General features: G+C 43.2%; 1 protein-coding gene across 1 annotated transcript in view; it reads right to left on the bottom strand.

Moving 5' to 3' along the window:
• Positions 1–12,279, bottom strand: part of LOC119392699 (solute carrier family 13 member 3) — a 61,214-nt gene that overhangs the window by 42,676 nt on the left and 6,259 nt on the right. Inside the window, exons 3-4 of the mRNA XM_037659703.2 lie at positions 11,411–11,526; positions 7,892–8,058 (exon numbers count right to left, since the gene is read on the bottom strand). Coding sequence (XP_037515631.1) covers positions 7,892–8,058; positions 11,411–11,526 — 283 coding nt within the window. The remainder of the gene's footprint in view (positions 1–7,891; positions 8,059–11,410; positions 11,527–12,279) is intronic.

Genomic DNA, 12,279 nt, shown 5'->3' with positions numbered 1-12,279 from the left:
CAGGTTGACGTACTCTACTGTGACCTGAGCAAGGCTTTTGACGTAGTCAGCCACACGCTGATTATGGTTAAACTTGCGCAATTTGATGTTGACTTGTCGGTTGTGAATCTCCTGCAGAGCTATCTGCTCAATAGATATTGTTATGTAGCGGTAAATGGCCAAACGTCTTCTTTGTATAAAGTGACTAGTGGGGTCCCTCAAGGGTCAGTATTAGGCCCACTCCTATTTTAATTTACGTTAATGATGTTTCTTTTGCCATTCGTAATTCTTCTTTCCTCTTGTATGCCGATGACATCAAGATTTTTAAGGAAATTCATTCAGTTAACGACTGTCGCTTGCTGCAGTCAGATTTGCGCTCTTTTTCCGAATGGTGCAACGCTAATAACCTTTCTCTGAATGCCTCGAAGACAAAATTCATGTCTATCACTCGCAAAACATCTAGCGTGTCATTTCAATACTCTGTCAATTCTGTGTCCTTATGCAAGGTTTATGAGATCAGTGATCTTGGTGTTGTTGTTGATAGCACGTTAAACTTTTCTGCTCACGCTAAGCGTGTTGCTTTGCGGGGTCTTCGCACCCTAGGCTGTGTTTGCAGATTGTCTAGAGAATTCCGTTCTCCTATGCCCTTCCGAAAATTGTACACCGCGCTATGTCTTCCTCAACTGGAGTATGCGTCCGTGATATGGAATGGCATTGCTCAATCCAGCGGTAACACCATTGAACGAGTCCAGAAAAAATTCCTTAGCATATATAACCATCGCTTTGCTAAAAATTCTCGTTCAAATACTGCTGAATTATTATCATTGCCATCACTTCACTGCCGACGAAATCGTTCTGATCTCTTGTTTCTTTACAAGCTAGTCCACGGTATCATATCCTGCCCTGTACTTCTCAATTGTGTTAATTTTCGAATTCCGCGTAAGTTAACCAGAGAGAACAGACCGTTTCATGTACCCGCCTGCTTCTTCCAACACTCTACCGTTCACAGAATACAAAGTCTCTATAATGTTAATTTTCTTGATCTTGACATTTTTCATAGTCCACAATCATTGTTTTATCCGAGCTTTGTACTGTTTGACATAGTATGGCACAATGTACAAAGTCTTCCCTTCTCCGTCTTTCCGCATAGTTGTATATGCAATCTAATTTTTCATTCCCCTTCAATATTTCTCGTGTTGTCTTATTTTACTCCTCCCCTTTTGTGTTCATTTCTCTTTGTCTACGTGTATTTGCTCTTTTTATTTCTGAAGACTGTCTGTATTGTATAGTTTATTTTTATTTTTTTTTGCGTGCGCCTGCACAAAGACCTTACGGTTGTTCCTGGGCACGTTAAATAAATGATTGATTGATTGATTGATTGATTGATTGATTGATTGATTGATTGATTGATTGATTGATTGATTGATTATTATAAGGGCTGTTAACATATAGCCTGATGACAAGAACAAAAAAAAATATCTTGCGCGCTATGTGAGGCGGGTAGCAGTCGCAAAGAAGGTATTATAGTAGAACTCGTCAAGGGCCTATTGTGTTATTCTTAACGGTTTTGCCGATGAATAAACGGAGTTAACTTATACTTGCCCACCCTAATACACGCAAGTGGGTAAATACCTAGAACTTACTATAGTAAGTCGTGAAATGGTTTATCTGCAGGTTAGCAATATCGTCAGCGCGAAACTTTAGAACTATTTAAACCTGTGTCCAAGACTTAGCATCGCCATTTTCAGCAATCAGCTTTATACTTTTCACTCTTACAAGGGTGCTATGCAGGATGGCCCGAGCTTCTCGGGCACACGAGTTTGCTCCGAGCTCGCACTACGGCGGCCATGAAAGGAAAGCAGTGCGAAGCGCTCGATAGCCGCGTTGATAAAAACGGCGACAAGAACGAGCATGGGGGTCACAAGCGCATGTGCGGCGTTTCCGGCGGTTTTCAAAGGAACACTGCGTGCGAACGCCTCTGCGCCGCCCCTCAGTCAACATTTCAACAGTGCAGCGACGTCAGCGTGATTGTCGCGCTAACTTTTTGCCAACTGAACATCGCGCCTCACACAGGCCCCGTGTTCGTGGGTGTTTGTCCTCTTTCGGGCAAGTTCTTTTGTTCACCTGCAGCATGGAAGTTTGCACTCTCGAAGACAACAAGGGCGCACGCGCAGTACTCTTGTGCAGCTCGTTTCGCTTCTCTCGAATATTACAGATAAATAAATAGACGGATTACTGGGGTGCTATGCAGGATGGCCCGAGTTCGGCGAAACTCGGGATCTTTCGGAGCTCTGGCGACACCCCCTTTTGAACGAGCTAACAGTACGAGAAGGTGAAATTCATCCCTCAGCGCTCGCTCCGTTCTATTGGTTACGATGGAACGCGGCGTTACGTCAAGGGCGGTCGAGAAGGTTGGCGGTGTCGTCAAACTATAGAGGCACCTTCTTTCATTTGTTGGTCGTTCCACTGAGTGCAGAAGTGCACCCATGCAAGAATAGTGGCAGAAAGCTCTACTAACTATATTTTTGATGTGTGCGCGGGCCGTTTGAATTCATTTTCAAGCGTTTAATGTCTGCAATAAGTATCCTTTAGAATAATCAGCACCATGGCCTCTGAGATTAGTTCTAACCGAGCGCCTTACAACACCGCGGCTAGAATTAATCGCCGAGGCCACGTGTATAATCACCATGGTCGGACTGTACATTCTAGCGCATTGCCCGGCCGGCGCGCGCCCTCGTCGTTCTCTTCTTCATCGCCTGCTCTAATTGGCTAATTGGCTGGGCGGTATACCTAGCTAAGTCAGGACATGCTATGACGAAGCTGATTATGCCAAATCATGCTAAGGCCGAGCTAACTAAGCCACGTTTTACTAAGACCATGCTAATGAAGCCGTGTAAAGCTAAGAACAAGATAATTAGGATCAATCAACATGGCGCTAATTAGGAGCGTGTAATTAAAACCAACATAATCAAGACCTTACTCACCGAGATCGTGTGAATTAGAATCGTACTAAATAGGATTATGCTAATTACATCTGTACTGTTAGGGCCTTGCGAATTAAACCCGAGTAATTAATACCGTGGTAATTAGGGCATTAACAATTATTGTTAGTCAACACGCCGCTAATTTGTGGTGTACTAATTAGGGTCGTGCTCATTAGGATTATCCTAATTACCTATGTACTATTCAGAACCTTGGGAGTTAAACATGAGTAATTAATGGCGCGGTAATTAAACAATTACCAATTGATGCTAATTAACACGACGATACATAGGAGCGTGTAATTAAATCCAAGATAATCAAGACCTTACTGACCGAGGTCGTGTTAATTGGGATCGTGCTAATTCATATTATGCTAATTACCTCTGTGCTATTGAGTACCTTGCGAATTAAACCTGAATAATTAATGTTGTGGTAATTAAGACATTAAGAATTAAGAAAGGACTATTCAATATCATGTTAGTTAAGACCTTCCTAATCAATAGCACCAATATTGAGACCGAACTGGCACGGTCATTACTCCGAAGCAGACCAAGCATACTGAGTAGACGAGTCACGTAAAATGCAGGAAGAAGTTAGGTGATCACAAACTCTTCCAATGGCCCCCACCTTGCACAAGTAGTGCAAGCTGACCAAATTATTTTATATGCAAAGAAGCTGTTGAGTAGCGTCCACCGCATGAAACACTTGACAGGCACACCGGCACTATGACAGTCGCAAGTTGAACTGGGGCCCTTTCAGAATCAACGAGTTTGTGCCCTAGTTCGCGCGTCAGTCAACTTGATTGACAGACGCCCGCGGCGAATAGTGGGTCCGCCCACCGCGTTTCCTCTTGCGGAGGAGCAGTGCTCACGCCTCAACGCGCCAGCGAGCGGCACGATTTATTTATGAGCTTAATCGCACAGACTATGCACACACGCACGGAGAACTAAAGGTTATATCATCACGTGGCTACAATGTCTCGCATTCAATTTCACCGCTCTCACGACCTACTACTCACTGCTATGAAGCAAGCGCCCCTGGTGGGATTTTCGACGAGAAATGTTACTATTTACTTGTTTGCGGAGACATTGTTTCTACCGATTCGTCACTACAGAAAAATCTTCAGACGTGTAATGTAAGTATAGCAGTAACCTGTCCATTTATTTATCTGTTATATTCCAGAGAAGCGAAACGAGCTGCACCGGAGTGCTGCGTGTCCGCATTTGTTGCCTTCGAGAGTGGAAATTTCCATGCTGCAGGTTGAACGAAAGAATTCTCCGAAAGAGGACTAACGCCCACGAACACGCCCGTGGGAGGCGCGATGATCAGTTGGCAAAACAATAGCGCGACAATCACGCTGACGTCGCTGCACTGTCAAAATGTTGACTGAGCGGCGGTGCTGACGCGCTCGCACGCGGTGTTCCTTTGAAAACCGCCGCAAATGCCGCACATGCGTTTGTGACGCCATGCTGGTTCTTGTAGCCGTTTTTGTCAACGCTGCTATCGCGTGCTCCGCACTGTCTTCCTGTCATGACCGCCGTAATGCGAGCTCGGAGCAAACTCGTGTGCCCGAGAAGCTCGGGCCATCCTGTATAGCACCCGTGCTGCTTACATTATACGTCTAAAGATTTTTCTGCATTAACGAATCGATAGAAACAATGTCTCCACAAACAAGTAAATAGCAACATTTCCCGCCGCAAATACCACCAGGGGTGATTGCTTCATGGCTGTGAGTGGTACGTAGTGAGCGCGGTGAAATTGAATGTGAGACGTTGTAGCCACGTGATGATATAACATTTAGTTCTTCGTGCATATGTGCATAGTCTGTACGATTAAGCTCATAGATGAATCACACCGCTCGCTGGCGTTGAGGTGTGAACACTGCTCCTCGGCAAGAGCAAACGCGGTAGGCGGACCCTATCTTCGGTGCGGGCGGCTGTCAATCAAACTGATTGACGCGCGAACTCTGAAAGGGCCCCAGTTCAACTCGTAACTTCCACAGTGCTGTGGCGCCTGTCAAGCGTTTCATGCGGTGGACGCTAAGCAGCAGCTTCATTGCATACAAGATAATTTGGTCAGCTTGCACTACTTGTGCAAGGCTGGAGACATCGGAGGAGGTTGTGATCACCCAGGTTCTTCCAGCTTTTTACGTGGCTCGTCTGCTCAGCCTGCTCAGTCTGCTTCGGAGTGAAGACCACGTCAGTTCGGTCTCAATTTTGATGGTATTATTTAGCTAGGTCTTCATCAACATGGTATTGATGAGGTATGTCTCATATGGTAGTGTTTTAATTAACATGACAATAATTTCTCAGGTTTAATTAGCAAGGTCTTAATTATTATTGAACTAATTAGCACGATCCTAATTAGCATGACCTTAGTAGGAAACGTCCTAATTAGCTTGGTTTTAATTTAATAAACGTAGTGTTAACTAGAATGGTCTCAATTAGCTCGGTCTTAGAATGACCTGATTTAATTAGCTTGGCCATAGCACGTGCTCACTTAATTAGCTAGGTAAACCGCTCAGCCAATTAGCTAATAAGCTTGGCGCACGTGCTCGGGGAGCGAGCAGACGATGAATAAGAGGACGAAGACTTCGCACGCCGGCCGAGCAACGCGCTAGAATGTACAGGCCGACCATGACGATTACACACGTGGCCTCGGCGATTAGCTCCGGCCGCGGTGTCGTAAGGCACTCGGCCTGAGCTAATCTCAGAGGCTATGGTGCTGATTATTCAAAAGGATACTTATTGCAGACATTAAACGCTTGAAAAAGAATTTAAACAGCTCGTACCTCTAAAAATATTGTTAGTAAAAGTTTCTGACACTTTTCTTGCAGGGGTGCACTTGTGCACTCAGTGGGAAAAAAACAATGAAAGAAGATGCCTCTGGTTTGAAGGCGCCACCCAACTTTGCCGACCGTCCTTGACGTGACGCCGCGTTCCATCGTAACCAATGGAACGCAGCACGCGCTGAGGGGTGGATTTGACATTTTCGTACTGTTAACTCATTCCACAGGAGGTGTCGCCAGAGCTCGGAAAGATGCCGAATTTCGCCAAACTCGGACCATCCTGCATAGCACCCCAAGTGACTGAAATATTCTGCCGTCCGGACTCTTGGGGGTCTTCTTCCGGGGCATGCAATAAAAAGGTAATAAACCATCATATTTCGGGCATATCAGTGTACTCCGTGTTTCTGTGAAGACTTTCTCAAAAAAGAATTCAATATTTCATTTGATTAGTTACTTAACTGTTAGCTCAAAAATCGTAACTTCCAAATGATAGTCACTGAATGGAGAAAAAATTCCACGACAGTCTTCTACGATAAATGCCATCTAGCTTATGTTAATTGCCGAAGTTTCTACGAACATCATTAGTGGTGACCTGATGGAGCGTATTGCAGTTGCTGAATTGAAACCATCCACTACGCAAAGCATAACCATTTGCCTTGCATCATTTTTTACAAATACGGACTCAAAATATGCGCTGTAACGCTTGACTGTTTTATTAACAATATCCGTGCTGCGTTGCCTCACACACAAGGTGCAAATACTAAAACAGTTTACGCCCAATTCTAGTACTAATTTCCAGAAGGTTATTTGAAAAGCTTTTAGCAAAATGGTACGCTATGAGTAGCGCTTGTCTTTAATTCCGCAACTTAGGAAATGCCCACAGAACTAATTATACAAAAGGCTATTATTGATATATTTTGTAATGATTATTAATCAAATTCTGTGGCCCCATTGGCCCGGTGTCATAGAGATTCCCAGAAAAATTTTAGTATTTACATATATATGACAACTTTAGCCCTAATGTCTGAGGGAGCTCCAGGTATTTCGGTTCGGTCAGTATGTAACTACTGATAACACGTAAATTTGCGCATAAGCCTTGCAGGTAGTAATAATTGCTGGTGTTTTACGCGCCCAAACCACAGTATGACTATGAAATACTGGAGGGCTCAGGAAAGTTCGACCATCTAGTGTTCTTTAACGCGCGCTGACATTGCACAGTGCACGGAGCATTTCGTCTGCTTTGAAATTCGACCGCTGAAATTCGACTTTCGGATCAGCAGCACCGTAACCGCTATACCAGCACCGTTTCGAGCACCGCAACCGCTATACCACCGTGGCGGCGTAAGCCAATGTAGTTTGCTTTAAACAGCTTAGTAATATTTTAAGCTAATCATCTGCAACCAAAGATGGCATCAATATTGCAACAGCACGCAATAATTGCGCATGAGCGGAGGGGCCTCGTGCATTTCTTTGTTTACAAATATAAAGCTATGGATGCTCGTAAATTTAAATAGAGAAAGCGCGTAGTAAAAAAAACACCACTGTTGTTGTTTGGCTCGAAAGGTAATGCATTGATACGTCGATAGCAAGGTATTTGACATTCACACACAATAACGTTCTTTGTTTCATCTGCCTGCAAATGTCAGTAAACATTGACTGACTAATTAAAGTACTAAGCATGATACCGTGTCCTGCACAGGCAAGCGTGCACACATCTCATTCGCTGACCGCGAACACAGCTCAAGGGTGCGTCGTGAAAAGCGCGGGCAAATGAGAGCAAACGCTTTCTGCTGCCTCTCGCTTCAACGCTTGTCCGAAATTATGAGCTAACGCGTCCTTCAACATTCGCAGAGCTACCATCAAGCCACCAGAAATTTCTGCTCGCCTATCATCTGCACCCTCGAGAATTACCTGAAATATCAGACTCAGCAGCGTTGATATGCTACCGGGATGAGTGCTTACGTTTCCTACAGAACTAGGGAAATTATCCGTGCTTCTTGCACGTGTAGGTTGTAGCTACACGTGCAGCTTTTTTTGCTAGTATGTCATCAGTAATTGCCCATCTTCGAAGCATTTAGGCACGACGCGAACACCGACAGCTATGTGGGGCAATACTCAGTGCGAAAACCCAGGTGATCCTACCTGCCAATCCTTCGACGTCGATATTTCCTAGCGAAAGGCTCCTACGCCGCTCTTGAAGTAGCTCGTGCGCAAGCGAGTTTACTACGGGCATCATCATGGCAGTGATGGCCACGTTGTTGATCCAGATGGAGAGGAACATGGAGATGAACATCAAGCCGAAAACCAGCCTGCGCCACGCAGAAAAAAAAAAACAGCACAACTCAGACAAAAGTGTCCTTCCTGTATCTACGAATGAGCTGCATATGCATTCCGACTCGCCTTGTTCCGACTCGCAACCTTCGCCTGGTTTGACCACATTCTTCTAAAGCAAAGTTTTTTGCGAGCGAGAGTAACATTTTTTTCATCTGTGTTGCGCTATTCATTTAAAGGCTTAAACACACACACACACACACACACACACACACACACACACACACACACACACACACACACACACACACATATATATATATATATATATATATATATATATATATATATATATATATATATATATATATATATATATATCCCCTAGACGCTTCCCTTTGGTCTGAAGAATGGTATGCGGATAGGGTTCAGTATTTTTCGGTTCTAGCCGGGAAAAAAAGCACCAGAAAAACATTTAAAGTTACTTTTTCTTCATTAGGTTTTTAACGTAAAACTGCCAGTAAATGCAGATTTATCAAGCATGTAATACAGTCTTCGGTACGCAGTTGCGAGCCTTTATGTACACATTCAAGAATCCTAACTAGCAAAGTCAAGATTGTGCGTCAGTATGGTGCCTGATAGAATATCCCATTTATTTATTATTTCCGCCCATTTTCCCTACCACTACGCAAATGGTAGAAGCACATGCATTAGGGGAGAGGGAGGGCGCAGACAAGGTTGAGTACACAAGGTCTATATCCCTACACTCTTCGCGTTGTGGCCACTGCGATGCATGAACTGAAAAGTTGTCATGGCAACACGACGCCGTTTTTACCTCTTCGTTTTTTCTTAGTTTTTTTGCTATTCGTTGGAGCTCTGTGTCCGCATAAGTACAATACCAGCAATGCCTCATTCTATAACTGTACAAATATAAATGCGCTCCTCTCCTCATTTCTGCAGATTTCTGCTTGGTATCACCAGCGTTTATGACGCCCTGCGTTCTCTAGGCTGCTGTTTGAAAACTGTGCCGTTTGAAATTACAAAATATGGCGTGTTACTACTCAAAGTGGCTGGTTTGGCTAGTTGGTGATTCAAGATCTTGGGAAATGGAGAGCGCACTAGGCTGCCTGACAAGGACAAGTGAGTCAATGTGCTCGTCCTTGCCGGCTCGTAGTCTATGAATCAGCTACGCGCTCATTTTTCCAAGTTCGTGATACCACGGCGTGGTAGGCAGACACATACCTCGCTTCACCATCAGAATTTTACGTGCACCAGATGATGGGCGAAAATATTTAAGGTGAAGTGAGTCTTCCTTTGGTCGAAAAATATAATTTTGGGATTTTGCAATCGCCTAATACAGAACTTTATCTTTCAGAAAATACATTCCACTTGGGCACTCGCGGTCTCAAAAATAGTTTTTGGTCCTTGTTATTTGACACGTTGACAGGAAGTGCCCCTACGTACCCCTACGTAATTTCCACGTTTTTCTCAAAATAACAATTTTGGAGCTTGTTCACCTTTTTCTCGGGAACTATAAGGCGTAAGCAAACGAAAATATTCACACGTTAATTAGTAGCACTTACATAACTGGTGCTAGAATCAGTAGCCTAGGTGCATTTGTGTTTTTTTAGTATGAAAAAAACCTTCATAAATGGCAATTTTTATACATCGACAAATGTAAAAAGGCATAACAAAACTATTTTTTTTTGTACGCTCACAATTTTAGTTCCACTTCTGTAAAGCGTTAGGAGCTACCCTTGTGCAAAATTTCAATGCTCTGCATGTGGAAGGACTTAACGAAAAAGTACATATGTACCAAAATTTAAAAAAAGCTAAAGGACACTAAACACAATTTAAACTAGTTTTGAGCTCCAATGCAACCTGCGTCTACCTTTAACATAGCTTGCAAATTTTATAGCCATAGATTTTGTTACCACTGAGAAAATAGCAAAGTTTCGGTTGGAAAAAGGTACGTCAAATTTGAAAAAAATTATAAAAAGGGCAATGCTGCTTCTGTAAATAATGTAGGCAAAACTACAGCCCGAGCAAACGCATGCTCGGTATTAGCGTACAGCACTTGTGGTTGGCTGGAAACAAAGCTTGCCGCCGTAATAGTTGTACTCCTGTCACACTGGATGATTTAATGCCACAAGATTGGAATGACATTCGGTGCCACGAATGTCATTCGATCCGTTGCGGCCCTACACAGCAAGAAGTAATGTAATTCGGTCATGATGGTAATGGCAATAATTCCAAAATACATGGCAAGAAAAGCTTCAGAAGGCAAGTGTAGAGTGACTGGAAAGCCAATGTATTTATATTAGAAGAAATATGGGGCGACAAATCACTAAAAAAATACACATAGAGAGCTTCTATTTTGGAATGTCTGGCCAGAACGCTTCGCCAGTAACCATAGGCGATAAACTGAATATATTGAATATAAACAACATGGACGATATGGCAACGCTCAACGATGACGCTCACTGCAGTTGGCGAAGCGTTTCTTTGTAGTGTGCTTCCACTTGCGAGCAAAGCGCCTTAATCATGGGAAAATAATTCCTCGTCAAACAGATGCTAACTAGAGACGCAGTAACAAAACTGAGCATCGCATCCAAGCAAACACGTTCGCTGATGCCTCCCAGCGACCGGCGCCAGACGCCACCGAGGTGAAGGTTAAAAACATATTGCGACAGCTTGCGGGACAGCTGGTTTCTTCTTTGCAATGACAGATCCCGTAGAGCGCGCAAATTTTGTAACACATTTTTACAACTGCTTCTCGAATTCAAAGCTTTCCATCCCATTATTCACCTTGTGTCTGGGGAGGGGAGTACACGTTCGATTTGAGTGCGCAGCCGAATGAGTTTATTGAACTCATTCGATTCCAGAAGTCATTCCCTTCTAATGACATTGAATATCACCGTTTAGCAGCACAATATTGTCATTAGATGAGAATGTCATTCTCTTCGAATTGCATTAAAATGTCCAGTGTGAAAGAGGTATTAGCCAAATTTCAAGTATCAGCAACAGATGTTTTGGTCAACCATACGAAATAATTTACCTTTGATGAAAAATTGGCCATGTAGCACACAAAAGAAAACAATAGCGATAATAGCTTCTGTTTGTTTTGTCTCGTCTTGCAGCACCGCTTTTTCTTTCGTCTCATTGTGAACAAACTGGCTCTTCAGTCAATTATTCGTCTATTCTGCTTCATATATCGACTTCTACCATGCTCTCCATTCGAAGTACAGGATAACAGAACACAAGTCATGACTGCTGTAACCTCCTTAGACATCTCCCTGTCTAATGTCTTTCGTACCAAGCAGTTTTTTAGCGCTTTTAGACATGACGTGCAAATATAACTTTGCCAATCAGTAAATAAGGCTCACTGACATCTTGATGCCGGTGCCTAACAGACACAATGTCTTGAGGGCGATCCTTTGATGCAGATGAGAATGCTCGATGGCGACGGCCATAATCAGGGTGCCCAGGAACATAAGATTTATGTCCTGTAACAGAAGTTAGAGAGATTGCAAACGCAAACGTAAATATGATGGGGAATTTATCTCTCGGTTATGTGAGAGTTTAGCAGACGTTCTATAATAAACTAAAAGTATATGTCAAAGTTATTCATGCTAATGTTAGTCTTGTCTGGGCGCTTTAACGAATGTATTGCGAGATTTTCATGCGTCTCGTTTGTAAGAATGGCATAATGTGCGGAAGTTTAAGAATTTGTTTCGCAAATGTTTCGTGCAACGAATTCAGTATTTGGATACCATCTACCAAGAAAATCTTACTTTTCCTTGTAAAGAATACGCAGCTCCTTCCATTTATCTTTGCCATCTATTTGGACAGAGCAACTGACCTTGACATCGAGTTCATGTATGGAATTGAAGCGTTCGTTTAAGTTGTTTTGCTAACTTTAGAGGCAGAATAGTTCGCCAGTACACCAGAAAAATATTAAGAGCATTGTGAATGCTAGGAGCTGACGATCGAGCGAAATAAGAAGCGCGAACACCATCCGAAATTCAAACTTTATTTCTAGGAGTGTGCGAATATTCGAAATTTCGAATATTTTTCGAATAGTGTTTGCTATTCGATTCGATGTTTGCTATTCGATTTTACTGTTTGAACAATTCGAACTTCCTAAAGACAAATACAGTCAACGTCCGATTGAAAGTGACCCCTTCAGATGTTCAACATAATTCACCTCATTACACTCTCGTACTGCGGCAAAGCTGCCTATCAAGCTCCGGTACGGT

The sequence above is a fragment of the Rhipicephalus sanguineus genome, chromosome 1 (genome assembly GCF_013339695.2).
Source record: "Rhipicephalus sanguineus isolate Rsan-2018 chromosome 1, BIME_Rsan_1.4, whole genome shotgun sequence".
NCBI lineage: Eukaryota > Metazoa > Arthropoda > Arachnida > Ixodida > Ixodidae > Rhipicephalus > Rhipicephalus sanguineus.
The sequence above is the reverse complement of the archived record's forward strand: the minus strand, read 5'-3'. Positions and strand labels throughout refer to the sequence as shown.